The sequence below is a fragment of the Vanellus vanellus genome (assembly GCF_965231255.1).
Source record: "Vanellus vanellus genome assembly, chromosome: Z".
Lineage (NCBI taxonomy): Eukaryota > Metazoa > Chordata > Aves > Charadriiformes > Charadriidae > Vanellus > Vanellus vanellus.
In genome coordinates this window covers 11,442,303-11,455,390 of record NC_138908.1, presented here as the reverse complement: position 1 = coordinate 11,455,390, position 13,088 = coordinate 11,442,303, and the positions used below count along the sequence as shown (strand labels likewise).

Here is a 13,088-nt window from a genome sequence, read left to right as displayed (position 1 = left end):
AAATTTTGGTGCGGTTCCAGCCCATTTTTAGATTCCCTAACTGGCTCTGGGAGATTCCGTAGCAATCCCAGTGCCTCAGGCCCTTCAGCATAAAAAGGTTGGGGGGGGAGGGGGGAAGCAGGGGGGCAGGTAGGGGTTGTACACATGGCACCAAGTATTTGCCATTCGCAGTTAATTCTTGACAAGACTTCGTCCACTGTCTCAATGATGGGGCCAAACCAAAACCCAGGACCCAAGCTGTTTACAGCCAGATCCAAGTGTCTTCAGTTTGCCTCATCGCTTTGAGCTCAGGAGTAGTACAGCTCTGAATCTAGATTAGGAATAGCTTCCTCCCTGTTTTAAAGCTATTTAAGGAATTTCTAACATACTTGAAGCCTATACATGTAAATATTAAAAACAAAACCAAAAACAAACAAAAAAAAAAAACTGAAAAAATAATGCATTTTGGGGGGAAACAACAGACCTACAGTAATTTGTACTTGGATCTAATACACCTGATCCTGCTCCCAGAAGAAAGTCAATGGTCCTTTTAGAAATGGGATTGCACCCTAAGTAGCCTTTGATAGTCCCAGGCCAGATGTAATCTCAAATCTTTACAACAAGCTTCCTAGGCAAGTGGACACCTTTCTCCACTTTCTGCAGTACAGTCATTCTGAATATGATATAAAAATTAGTTCATCTACTGAGTCAGTCATCTCTCTTCCCACTCCACAAAACCTTGCTTAACCCAACTTCTCTTATAGGATTCAGGAATATTGACTGCTTCATTGCCTACATTGGGGTTCCCCTGTAGTCCACTGATCTCAGCACTCTGAAACTGGTGATGATTCATACCACAAAGCAAACACCTTCTGTAAACACAAGACAGACACCGAGCACATAAAGACCAGAAACTGAAAAATCAGTTCGGTGTTTGGTTTAGTGGGCAGAAAATGTTCAAGTCCTCAAAGAGAAAAGCTCTGTTTACCTGAAGAATCAAGCAATTCAGATGGAAACTCAGAGGAAAGGGAGAAAGACATATACATAATGATGTAAAATGCTTCACTGTTTGCAGCTGCAGCTCTCTCCGGTCAGGCTCTCTGCAGCAAGTTTCCAGGGCCATCAGCTTTCTACTTGTCCATCTCCACAACCCATAGTGTATAACCCACGGGTCTGGTGGGACTTTTCAAACAAGAAACAAGCTGGCACCTTGAAAAGCATCAGTCAGAAGGGAAAACATATGTGGGAGTCCTTTCTCAGACAAATACCCCACCAGAGCCTCAGAAGCCATGGACAAGGACATGTCCTTTCACCATCAGCCAGCAATAGGAGCAGGTGTGGGACAAACTTTCTCACTCTGCTTTCCTATCCCTTCTTCTGCCTTTTTGGTAAAAAGGATGTTTGTTTTGCCCTAGGACGTTTTTGTCAACATTAATGTGATACTTCGGGTTAATTCAAGCTAAACAGGTACATACAAGGAGCTGGCATGTGGACCTGGAGGCCAGTGCAAGGGTTACTCACCTTCCACTACCACCGTTGCGGGTTTCGAATAGGCTGTGCCCAAGCTGTTCTTGGCTACACATCGGTACTGTCCTGCGTCTTCTCTCTGAACATTGTGGATCCTTAAATTCCCTGAATCAAGGACAGCAATGCGAGCATTCTCCTGCCAGAGGAAGGAGGGATTGAGATGAGGGCTCTACGTGCAGGCTGCACGCAAACAGCACCATATACCCACTTGCAAAGATTGGGCTTGCACGCACGAAAATTATTTGTGTTGTCTTACAGCTGAAGGATTTGGGGCCAGCTCTTCCAGCTCAACATTGTCATGACACACTCACCTGTCTCTTTTTTTGCAGATCAGTGTATTATAGCTGCAAAAGAGCCCTGAATCTTAGCTGAGAGGCTCAGTAGCTCTTATTTATGAGAACATTCACAGTGCATTCAGCAGCATTTGGCTACGGTTAGTAGTAATAAATATATGCAACATAAAATATAGATACACAGAGAATGTTTGGTTTATAGGCAGAATTATTACAGATGTAGACATTTATGAGATGAGCCCTGGATTTTCCAAATGCTTGCTTCCCAGCAACTAGAATTTACAAATGCCATAATTAACGCTAATATTTTAACACAGTACCTTTAGTGAATAGTTAACATTACTTAAATTTCATTCTGTACTCACCTTTACAACTGTTTCTCCTTTGATCCATGAAACAGAAGGTTTTGGATTTCCCATTGTACTGCATGGAAGAACAGCCTTTAACCCTTCTATTATTTCCACATTTATAGGCGGTCGGGTTATTTTGGGTCCTAAATTTTTAAAAGTCAAAAATTAAAGTTGAAACTGAGGCTAAGAGTACTAGAAAAGGACAAGTTCAGAAATGACAACAAAATCTCTGCTGCTCTTTCTGTACGTTGCTGAAAGAGAGTGGTCTGAGTAGATCAGGAGCTGCCTTGGAAAGAAAAAACCTTTCTTATGTACAGCATTTAGAGTTTCAGTTTATGGACACAAAAGCAGCTAACTTGCATAATTATTTATTTTCAGGAGGGGAGTCTGACAGTCGGTTGAATTGGGGCTTGGGCTAAAATCCAAATCCAGATAAGAGTATTTCCAATATTGAAGAACGTTTGCATTCCAGGTTTTGACATTCTTCACTGAATAAACAGTGTCTTGTGTGAAAGCTTGATCTGGAGTGAGTTGGTTTTGAAATAGTTTTAACCCAGGCTTGTCTCTAGCTCAACAAGAAGGGCATGTAAACTCAATTAATCTCCCTAACTGAAGGATTTATAACTAGGTTAGTAAAAAGGGGAAAGGATCCTTACAGAAAAAAACAGTCAAACTCCCTTAAAGTTAATATGGGACAAATTTTAATTCATTTTACTCAAATTAAAACATGGCTTGGCTTACTCTGAGCTGGGATTAAAAAAGATCTTCATCCCAGTGTTTTGGGAGATTTGAAGTTTTGCCTCCCTTGCACAATACTGAACCAGCAGAAAAACAACCTTCAGAGACCGTCACCTTCTGGCCCGCACCTGCAGGCAACCGGGGTGCTGGAGAGCCCCAGAATTACCAGACCTGGAGGGTCATGTTCATTAGCATAAACAAATCCTTTCCTATTAATAGATGCTTTAGCCAGGATGTATCTCAGCTGCCCTTTTAAGTGTTTGTGTAAATAACTGCAGCCACGTGAGTTCAGCTTCACCGAGCTCAGCACGTATGTAGCCCTTTGTAAAACCAGTCCTCTGCCTTCCATGTGGGATTATGAGATTTACACCACGGTGCTCCAGACCTTTCAAGATTGCTATTAAGAACATCTGAGCATCATTTACTTGCTTTTGCCATCCTCGGACATAAATCTGATTAGCAAAATCTTATGTTTAAAATTCACAAGGGATTTATGCAACATTGCTATGGAGGTCTAATCTATCAAATTGTCCTGCGTTTATGAAGTTTTGTACAAAGGGCGTTCTTCAAAGTATCATTTTTTTATCCTCTGCTATGCCAACAAGCATGTGTTATTCAAAGTGAATAATCACAACTGCTTTTAGTTAAGATACCATCCAATATGCCATGTCTCTGCCCCAAGGGACTGCACCCAGTGCCACAGGAACAGGGGTCTGCTTTGAACACAGACCCCCAAGGGCCATACCTGGGGGTCTGCTCAGGTTCTCAGTTACCCACTCACATGGTGTCAGGAAGAAATTACATTCCTACTTACGCATTTTCACTTGGAGAGCTCCACAGCTCTGCGCAGCCACTCCAACCCCATTATCCGCCGTGCAGCAGTACACCCCATCATCACTGTCCTCCACACTCAAAATGGTCAGGAGCTGCCCATTCCTCTGTATGCTGTACCGGGTATCAAACAGCCTGCAGGGCACAGTACAGATTGTCAGAGGTGGGGGGACAGCCAGGGATGGAGAGGGGGAATTGCATCTGCATCTGCGGAACACTGACGGCACAAGAACTGGAAATATGTTATACTTTTTATTTTCAACCTGCAAAGAGAAGGGAAGGCACTGAAAATGTTGAGTTGACCCTTAAGATTTGGTGTGGTCCTTACTAGACCATGCAGTTCCTGACTGACACCAGCATGGTGGCAATTCTTCCTTCAGTCAGGTATTGCTAAAGTAACTAGGTACCATGGGTTTCTGTCTGGCCAAGGACAGGCATGAGCACAAGTAATATTATCCAGCTGGGTCCTGGTTTAGGTACAGTCACTCAGTGCAAGGGAGGGACTACCTATATAGGAACTGGAACTGGCTGAATTTTTTAAAGAAAACTTCTTTGGTTTAAAGAAAAAAATCTTTTACTAAACAGAAAATGTTATGGAAAGATTTTTACTGTTGTGAAAAAGACACAAACCAAAACCCAAGTATTTTTGTGTCTGCATCCAGGACTGGTTTTGTCTATTTTTTCAAACTATAAAAGTGTTGGGGGAGGGGAGAGAACAACCCAACAAACAAGAAACGTGCTGAAGAAAGGAAGCCATCTAAAGATTAAAGGATGCAAGGATAGCTATAGTTTAATGACAACAGGCTTTAACCTGGAGACTTTAGAGAAGTCAAGAAAAGCCCTAAAGTTGGAGCAACAAAGGCATGGGATATTATAACAAAGTCTGCGGAACAAAGACCAATCCTGTGTGAGCATGGGGTGTGCGTGTATGCGAAAGCAAAGGAGAGGCAGAAAGAAAGGCAGTGAGAAAGTAGAGGGCTGATCTCTGATTTTCATTGCAAAACTGGAAAAATATGGTAAAACTCCAGTGGAACAAGATTTGCATAACATTTCATAAATTTCTCCATGTTTGATTTTCAAACCTTCGTTGATGTTTTTTGGAAGCGCTTTAATGCAAATGGCCTTTGATTCTGATGAACAATAGCAAAAGGGGTCTGACTTAAAGATTGTCTCCCAAGCTATTAAAAATACCTGATGCCTAAGTACGTCCTGGTTTTTCTTTTACCATTAAAAATTGTACAGTAGTCACCAAGTAATCTGAATGTGTCATTTATGGTGTTACAGGCACATATTTCCTCTCAACAGCCTTTTTATTCTCAGTCTTGTATCTCCCTCCTCTTTTTCACTTCGGGAAGAAAGAGTACAATGAACTCATCCATCATGTAAAAGACATGCCGGCTCCATTTCCTTGTTTCCCTGAGGAAGGCTCACCCCGGGCAGCTCTGTCCTGGGAGGTGGGGCAGGTAACCATTTCACTCAGCACAGGGCACCTGCCAGTCTCCTTGCACAAGTTTTGCTGCCAAAAGGAAAGACACTTCCAGAACTAGTGCTGACAAGAGCCTCTGTCCTGGCACTATTCCCTTTGAAGCTGAATGTTTATATACTGTTTTGTTCTGAAGGTTAGCTTAGCCGTCCATTCAGGATGCTGGGACCTTGGCAAGGGAAGAAACTTTGGTAAATAAAATAATTGATATTTATTGCTTGCAATAACTAGCTCCTTTGAAGTTTGATACATACACACAGAGAGGCACATAAATATATTTGTATGGCGTTTTTCAGAAAAAAAAAAAGTACACTGATCTGATCCTTTTCCATTGTGGAAATACTTGCATCCATGTTTTTGGAAAGTAACAGAAATATTTTCAGCTTATCTATTTCCCTGTCTTTGGTCTGAGCTTTTGTATCCACCAGCAGTGACTATTAATGCCAACCCAGCTTTGGGAAGTGAGATAGTTGCTGCTATTAATGTTGCTTCAGAAGTCCCAGTAAAGGAACAAAACACATGGGCTCTCCGGCCTCACCAGCAGAGCTTTTTTGATCAGTATTTGCCTTTTTGGTCACTGTTGTGAAAAAGGCACTGCGTCTCAGAGAGAGTGGGATGGCTTTTAGAAAGGTGTGTTGGACTTCTGGAAGTAGGGGCTGGGGTAAGAAACAACCTGGTTTTCATACGATCTTAGAACACAGAGAGAACGACATTTTAAAGACCGTGGGAAGAGAAAGGCATGTAATCTCCATGGTCCTGCATGAATGGATTCCTCTCCTAGCTTTGATTTTCAGGCATGATGTCACTGATGGGGAAAGAATTAGAAGAAAAGTGACCTGATTTGGAAATAACGTCCATGGGAATTCAGACCTCCATTCTGCAACAAGGCCAGGGTCAGAGGGTTAGGGGTTTTGCTGGGTTTTTGCTGGGGTTTTGCTGGGTTCTGTTGCAGGCAATGAAAAACAGATTTCTGAAAGCCAGCGTGCGTATGTGTAGCATTCTGCTTTTCTCCTATTCTAAAATGGTCTTTCTAGCAGTTAGACCTCCTTCAGCTGCTGATTTATTTGGAGTTTTCCAAGCCAGTGGTTCAAGGGCTTTTTGGATGCTTGACCCCAACAGCAGGAACAGTCCTTCAGGTGAACATCTGCCTAACATGATCTTCTCTTGCGGAGAATGGGCCTTAACTGTGTTTTCTGGAGACTGTTCTGTGATTTTTCCTTACAGAGGGAGTCACTAACAGTGATCTAGAAAAAGAAACTGATGTGAAGCCATGTAGCAGATATAATGTGTTTTCAGAGTTGGAAGATCAAGTACAGTTTACTTTGCAAGAGCCTGTCTACAGCAACAGAGCTAAAGCAATGGCAGCAACTTCCACAACATGTTTCCAAGGCTCTTTGGCAGCACCTTGATACCTGGTGATTAATGTCTGACAGTGCACAACAATGAGAAACCAGTTTCTTATGGTCAGATCCAGAATGAGAAGCAAACAAGAATGGCATGATACAATACTTTCCATGCAAAGTTTTCAAGTACATTGCAGACACTCAGGCAACAAGGCTGGCAGTGCTCCTTTTATACAGTATCGTATATGCATAAACTGAGGAACAGAGCAGATTGCATTGTCTGAAGCTGGAGAGCAACCTCCTTGCATACCTTGCAGCAGAAACCAACTGTCTCCAAGCTCAACTGTGTGAAGCTGCAAGAGTGCTCCCCCAGGTGCTCCCATCACTCCCTGAGGAACATAGATTCCTATAGAATTACAGCCACTCACCCTCTTCCCTGCCATAGACTGATTTGGATGTTTCCAGATATCTCCTTTACCATGAAGGAAAGCACTGACAGTTTTGGTAGAAGATGCTGGAGAGGTCTGGGGCTGCTCCCTACCTGATGGGAATGCTGTTGCGCGTCCAGGTGATCTCTGGCTCAGGGTATGACTCCACTACGCAGATAAACTTGGCGACATCCTCTACCAGTGCATCCACAGTTTCCAGAGGAGTGCTGATCAAGGGAGCTGCACGAAGGAAAAGAAAATGAGAAAACCTCCCCATGCTTCCTGGAGAGAGGCACAAAGCCTGCCAGACCCCTTTGGCGGAAGTAGCTGCGTCCCTGCAGGGTGACTCCATGGCTTTTTCCCCAGCGCAGAAGTGCGTTGCACACCCTCCATGCGTTCACCGTAACGGATATCCCTCTGCATTTGCAGCTGCAGCCTTCTGCTGTTTGCTGCAGGTTTTGCATTTTCCCTTGTGCTCTCTCTATAGTGTCCAAAACAGAGCGACCCAAGCATGGGGCAGCTCCAACAATGTGTCCAATGTGTCCCTTCTTTCTAACCCTCCCCTCCCCCAAGGTGCACAGCACCAGGTGGCATACGGTGAGGACAGCAGTGAGGCTGTCCCCCTGCTACAGGGGTGGCATTGCATGGGCTGGAAGTGCAAGGAACAGCACACTAATTGAAGCTAAGCTGACCTGCCCTTGGAGTGGGCACAGTGCTTCCTTATTAATGCATGATGCATGAGATTTGGACTTCTTCATCACACATACAGGAGTTGTTCCACTCAACTATTTATCTGGTTTTTTTTAAAAAAAAACCTGTTATATCTTTTTCAGAGCCAGTCTCGTAAAGGCCCTTCAGGTCTTCCAGATTTGTGGCGTGACTAGCACACATTCTCTTTTTCTCACCTTTTCTAACCAAGTAGCAACAGGGTTAGAAGTCTAATAGCTATGTCTGATGCTTATTATCACAGACCTGTCGCCATACATTATTTGAATGTATGTTTAGAAGCATTTTCCATTGCCTTGGTAAAAGACTTGAAGTATGGCTGGAAGGGATCAAAGGATACGCCACGCAAATCACTTTTCCTGTGCGTGGTGTGCATTGTAGCCATTGCCTCCAAAGACGCTTGAATGACTTTTAATCTATGGCTGCGAGAGACACACGTCCAATATTTGTTGGACTGGATATCATTGACAGCTGAGCTGAGATGAACTAGTTTCATACCATGTCCCTGAAACACCACCTTGAAAATGTACAGCGGATGCAAGAATCTTCCTGTTCGTCTCTGACTGTAGCAGTATCTGGCACACTGTGTGTCTTTTCACAGGAAAATCCTGCCCACACTGTATCTGCTGGCTGTCCTCAGTACAGCAAGATTTAAATTCAAGCAAAAAATAAACTACATCAATTTTACCCCTCCCTCCTAAAAAAAAGGGGAAAAATACAAGACGCTCCAATGTAAGTGACAGAGAATAACGAGAAAACCTTCACCTTAATGCCTTCTCAATTTACATGGGAGTAAAAATTAGAATGTCATTAGAGTTCAGCTGGAATGAGGCTAAATGATGAAACGATAGGCTTCCACTATCAGGTTTATGTAAACAACCTAAAGCTTTTGAAATGTCATTAGAACAAAGCTGCCTTAATAATATTTCTAGATTATATGACTTCAGACTGAATGATTGGTATTGACTGTACTTATATAAAAAGATCTTAAAGCCACCATTTGAAGGTAGCAATAAAGATTATCTTAACAAAACATTAGTTAAGACACATCTGTGACAGATTCATTGTTTAAGATCACTACTTCAAACTGTATCAGGCTTCAATTTTTGGGGTCATTCGGGATCACACGAGGTAGAAGTAATCATCCATATTGCACCCCAGATGAATCCCATGCCAGCGAAACAGAGTGGAAGATTTTTGTAAAGCCTAAATTTCCCTGCTGCTGAAGGTTGACTGAGGAGAATAACCGCCACCGATGGTTATCCTGTCTACTTCAAAGGGGACATTGCTATGTCGTGACAGAGTTTATTGCGTTTTGATGGCATTAAGCCTGGCTGAAATGAAGTTTTACAATCTAATTTTATATAGTATGTTTTTATTGCTGTTGTCCACATGCCTTGATGTCTGGAAGGATGCTTTTTTAACCCTGAGAAATGCAAATTTTCACAGTAACCAAAAGTCAAAGCAATCAGTTTTATAACTGTGTTGTCAAAATAAGCATGGCCATTCTCACAAAGAATAAAGTTAGATTTGTACCAAAAGCCAGTATGCGTAACAACAGTATTTTATTCTTTGGGCAAACAAGGCCTGTCAGTTTTATATATTAAATAAATTCGCTAGCAACAGTTACGTACTTTCATGGTATCTCTTTAGTTCAACTTATGACAGAATTGTTCTTAGCAATATTGCCTACATGGGGTCTGATCTGCCATCTCCTGAAAGCCAGCACCGAGGTCTGATGTGGTGTCTCCCAAAAGCCAATACACAGCTCTTAGGGCAGAATCAAGCCCCATGCTCCTAGAAAATGCACTTTGCCTATAGTAAAAGTGGAAAGGGGACTTTTTTTTTTACACCTGCCTCCCCAAAGCATCCTTGAAGAGCAACCAGTACAACAGCAGCAATGTATCATTTTATCTTACACTCTTTTTTACCTTTCCGATATTAAAACCCAGTGCCGGGCCAGCAGGGAGGTGGAAGCAGTGCTCCTGCAGTAAGGGTGAGGGGGAGAGGGCACAAGGCTGGAGGACACGCGGCGTGTCTGTGCAAGGGGACAGCAAGCATGCCGCCATTTTGTCGTAAGGCGGAGAGAGAGCCCCAAAATGGCTGAGAGGGTGCCTGCTTCTAAGAGCCATCCAAAAAGCTCAGGTGTTGGTGTCAGTCCATTTTCTCAGGAAAGCAATAAAAACTTACGATGCCTTCTTTACCAGATATTAATGTGGCAAAATAAAATCCACACAATGTATGGCTATATCTATCGGCATATAGAAATGGCCCCAGACCTTTCCGTGCACATCTATTGGGGCTCTCTGACATTTTTTAGGTAACCCTGTGGCTTTAAATAACACTGAAAATCAATTAACTTACATATCTGTAACACCACACAGGTGCCGTTTTTGTGGGTGTCAGCTGTAGTGTCCCGAGATAGCAAAATGACCCAAGGCTGGTCACGGGGCCCATGAGAAAGCCAAATCCCCTTCTACCCCCAGACCATCAGAAGCTCCCAAATTGCTTGGTTTTGGTTTTGGATTCACACTTTCGAAACAAAACAAGGCCGGCAAACAAAACAAAGCGGAAATCAGAGCGCTGGTCTCCCCTGCAGCATTGCAGATGCCTGGAGATACTGCAGGTCCTCTGGTCAAAAACCATTCAATGGTGTTTCAAGCTAACACTGCAAAACCTCTACAGGGCACTGCTGGGCTGTAGCCACGCCTAGACTCTCTCAGGAACAAGGCAACTCAGCCACCCGTGACATTTTAGGAAAGGATGTGTATATCTTCATTGCACTGTGCCACCAGGAAAAAAAAAATCAGTCCGATTCCTCTTTATTTTTCTCTTGTCTCTCCAATCTTGTCTTACAACAGCTTTCAAAAAGACCCGGGTTCACCAACTTATTCTAGTGCCTTAGGAAATAATTAACATTTTTATTTCCAAAGTTCTTTATAAAGAAGAGACCTTATTTTTTCTCTTGTAGTTTGAGGCCAACCTGTCTAACAATTGAAAGAGCACAGCCCTGCAAGAGCAGCAATGCGGGCCTAACACGTGAATACTGGCATCCTCCTTGAGGTTTTTTTTTTTTGTTTTCCTGAAGCTGCAAATTTTCTGGTATGTTTTGAATGGCTCCTGACAATCACTGTGCAGCAAAATCTTTTGTCCACAGGGTTACTAGACAGTACGTCCAGCAGACCACTGTTGTACTTTGTACCTCAAAGACTTTTCTAAACATTTTTTTCAGTTCTTGTGTTGGCTAAAAGTATGTGTGTGTGTGTCCATGCTCATGTGTGTACACAAAAGAGGAAGAACATAAAATAACTTTTATGTTATATGCAGTACAAACCATGCATATTTGTATTTATACACACACAGTCTGTAAAGACATTATAGCTATTTATTACTTCTTTGAGCTTTATGTATTTAAAAGCATACACGCTCATGCAGAACACCACAAATCCTGGGCTCTGTGGTGATGGGTGCTTCCAGCCATCAAAACCTGTAAGCTTCCTTTGACATGAGAAATGTCCATCCCACCCAAGCTGAACCCAAAAGTCTCCCCCGCCCATTGCAACAGGACTATGCGCTCTTCCTAGACAAAGAATCTTCAATCCCAGACACAAATATGAGATTATTTTCACTCCTATCATTCTAAAAGCAGTGAAGTGATCACTGAAAGCAGCGTATGTTTTTCATTTCCGAGAACGCTACCACACCACCCACCGTTACCAGAGACACCTTCCCCTGTGCAAAACCTCCTTCAGCAAGTGGCAGAAGCAAAATAGGGCACAAGGCCTCCAAGCAAACCTTTCAGGAGCGTCTCGGCCAAGCTGAGGGCTGCCAGGGTGAGGACGTGCACCAGGGGCACCTTCAGCAGGTCATTCATGTTTGATCCAGAAGACACCCAGCTCTTTCAGGCGAGGCGTGCGGAGCTCCTGTCCGGCTGCATTTCTGACGACGGTGCACGAGCAGAGCTTCTCCGTTAATGACCAAGCAGGGTCTGCAGGATCTAAGTATAATCAGGAATTCTCCCACCCGGTGGCGGTGATGGACGTGGCCAGCTGGTGCGTATCCACTTCGGTCAGTGTGAAAGTGTGGGGCTCGTGAAACAAGAGAAAGCAAATCCCTTCTGAATTCCTTCTAAGCAAACAGAGAGGAGTACAATGGGCAAATGCATTTCCAGGGCAGTACCCTACACCAGCACTGCAAAGTCACCAGCCCTTTATTTCAGCACCGTGTAAGGTCAGTAGTGGGAAAAATGCATGCCACTGTATTTTCTTTCAGCTTAGTCCCCCTCTTTTTCATTTTTTCTTCTCTCTCTCTCACACGCGCGTTCCTTCTGTCTTATTATAACCTTTCATGATTGGCTGCAATATGCCACCTGTTGTCCTGCTGATAGCATTTCTTTTCTTAACAGATGTATTTGCTGAAGCAGGAGAGGTTGGCATTGGGGACCAAAAGCGCCCTTCTTTGCCAAGGAGTTTGCCAGTGTTTGAGAACTGTTGCAGCACACTGAAAAAGCAGAGCCTTGTCCTGGAAACAGACCCCAAAAAAACTGAATACCCACAGAGGGAGCAACAGTTATATGCTGGGAGAAATGGAGCATTTCATTTCAACACCACCATCAGCCCAGGCAGTTTGGGCAAGGGTAGAGGCATTGCTGTAGGGAAATATGACTAGTGGGTACTGACATTAATCCCTCAGAAATAGCTTATTATCCACCAGGTCTCTACCTAAAGTGAAAGACTGAAAATCGCAGCTCATTTTCTAGGAAGATTTAGAGGAGCATCAGGCTTGAGGCAATCTCCTGACTAACTATGACTTGCCCCATCTTAGCACAGCGGTCTACATGACATCATCTTTTTCAAAAATGTCAAGTCATTTGTACTGCCTGTTTTTCCAGCGTAAATATTTATATGAAGAGCATTTGCAATCAGTCTTACCACTGTGGAAAGGCTGATGTGGGGGCAGCATCTGCATGAGCAGAAGAGAAAAAGATGAATAATTGGCTGGGGAGAATCTAATTGACAATGATGCCCTGGGAACATGACTCCAGATACTTTTCATCATGTTATCAGCATAGCGGATGTGAGCTTTGCAGTAAAAGGCATAGTCTGAGGAAGGAGAATGTGCAGTCATAACATATCACAGTAAAAGGTACTTTGAGATCTCTGGAATTTCCTTTATTTGCTGAACCTCTCAGTTTCAACCACTTCTTAACAGTCATTTCTGCAATGAACTTAAATAATTCGGCAGTGTTTCCTCTGAGGAGCAAATGGAGTAAAGCTGGCCAGAGCTATGTGTGTGTGAATCCCAATGGTTTGGCATAGCGTGATAACAGCAATGTCACTTTGGGGACATGCAATGGCTGATTAGGAGCAAAGATCCCCAGACAAGTGCTC

General features: G+C 43.3%; 1 protein-coding gene across 1 annotated transcript in view; it reads right to left on the bottom strand.

The window, feature by feature from the left end:
- MUSK (muscle associated receptor tyrosine kinase) overlaps positions 1–11,572 on the bottom strand; it is a gene marked incomplete at both ends in the record, with an annotated part of 53,435 nt that extends 41,863 nt beyond the window's left edge. The window contains 5 exons of the mRNA XM_082497137.1: positions 1,501–1,642; positions 2,165–2,292; positions 3,702–3,853; positions 7,086–7,212; positions 11,494–11,572. Of these exons, the coding sequence (XP_082353263.1) occupies positions 1,501–1,642; positions 2,165–2,292; positions 3,702–3,853; positions 7,086–7,212; positions 11,494–11,572 (628 nt within the window). The remainder of the gene's footprint in view (positions 1–1,500; positions 1,643–2,164; positions 2,293–3,701; positions 3,854–7,085; positions 7,213–11,493) is intronic.
- Positions 11,573–13,088: the final 1,516 nt, after the last annotated feature.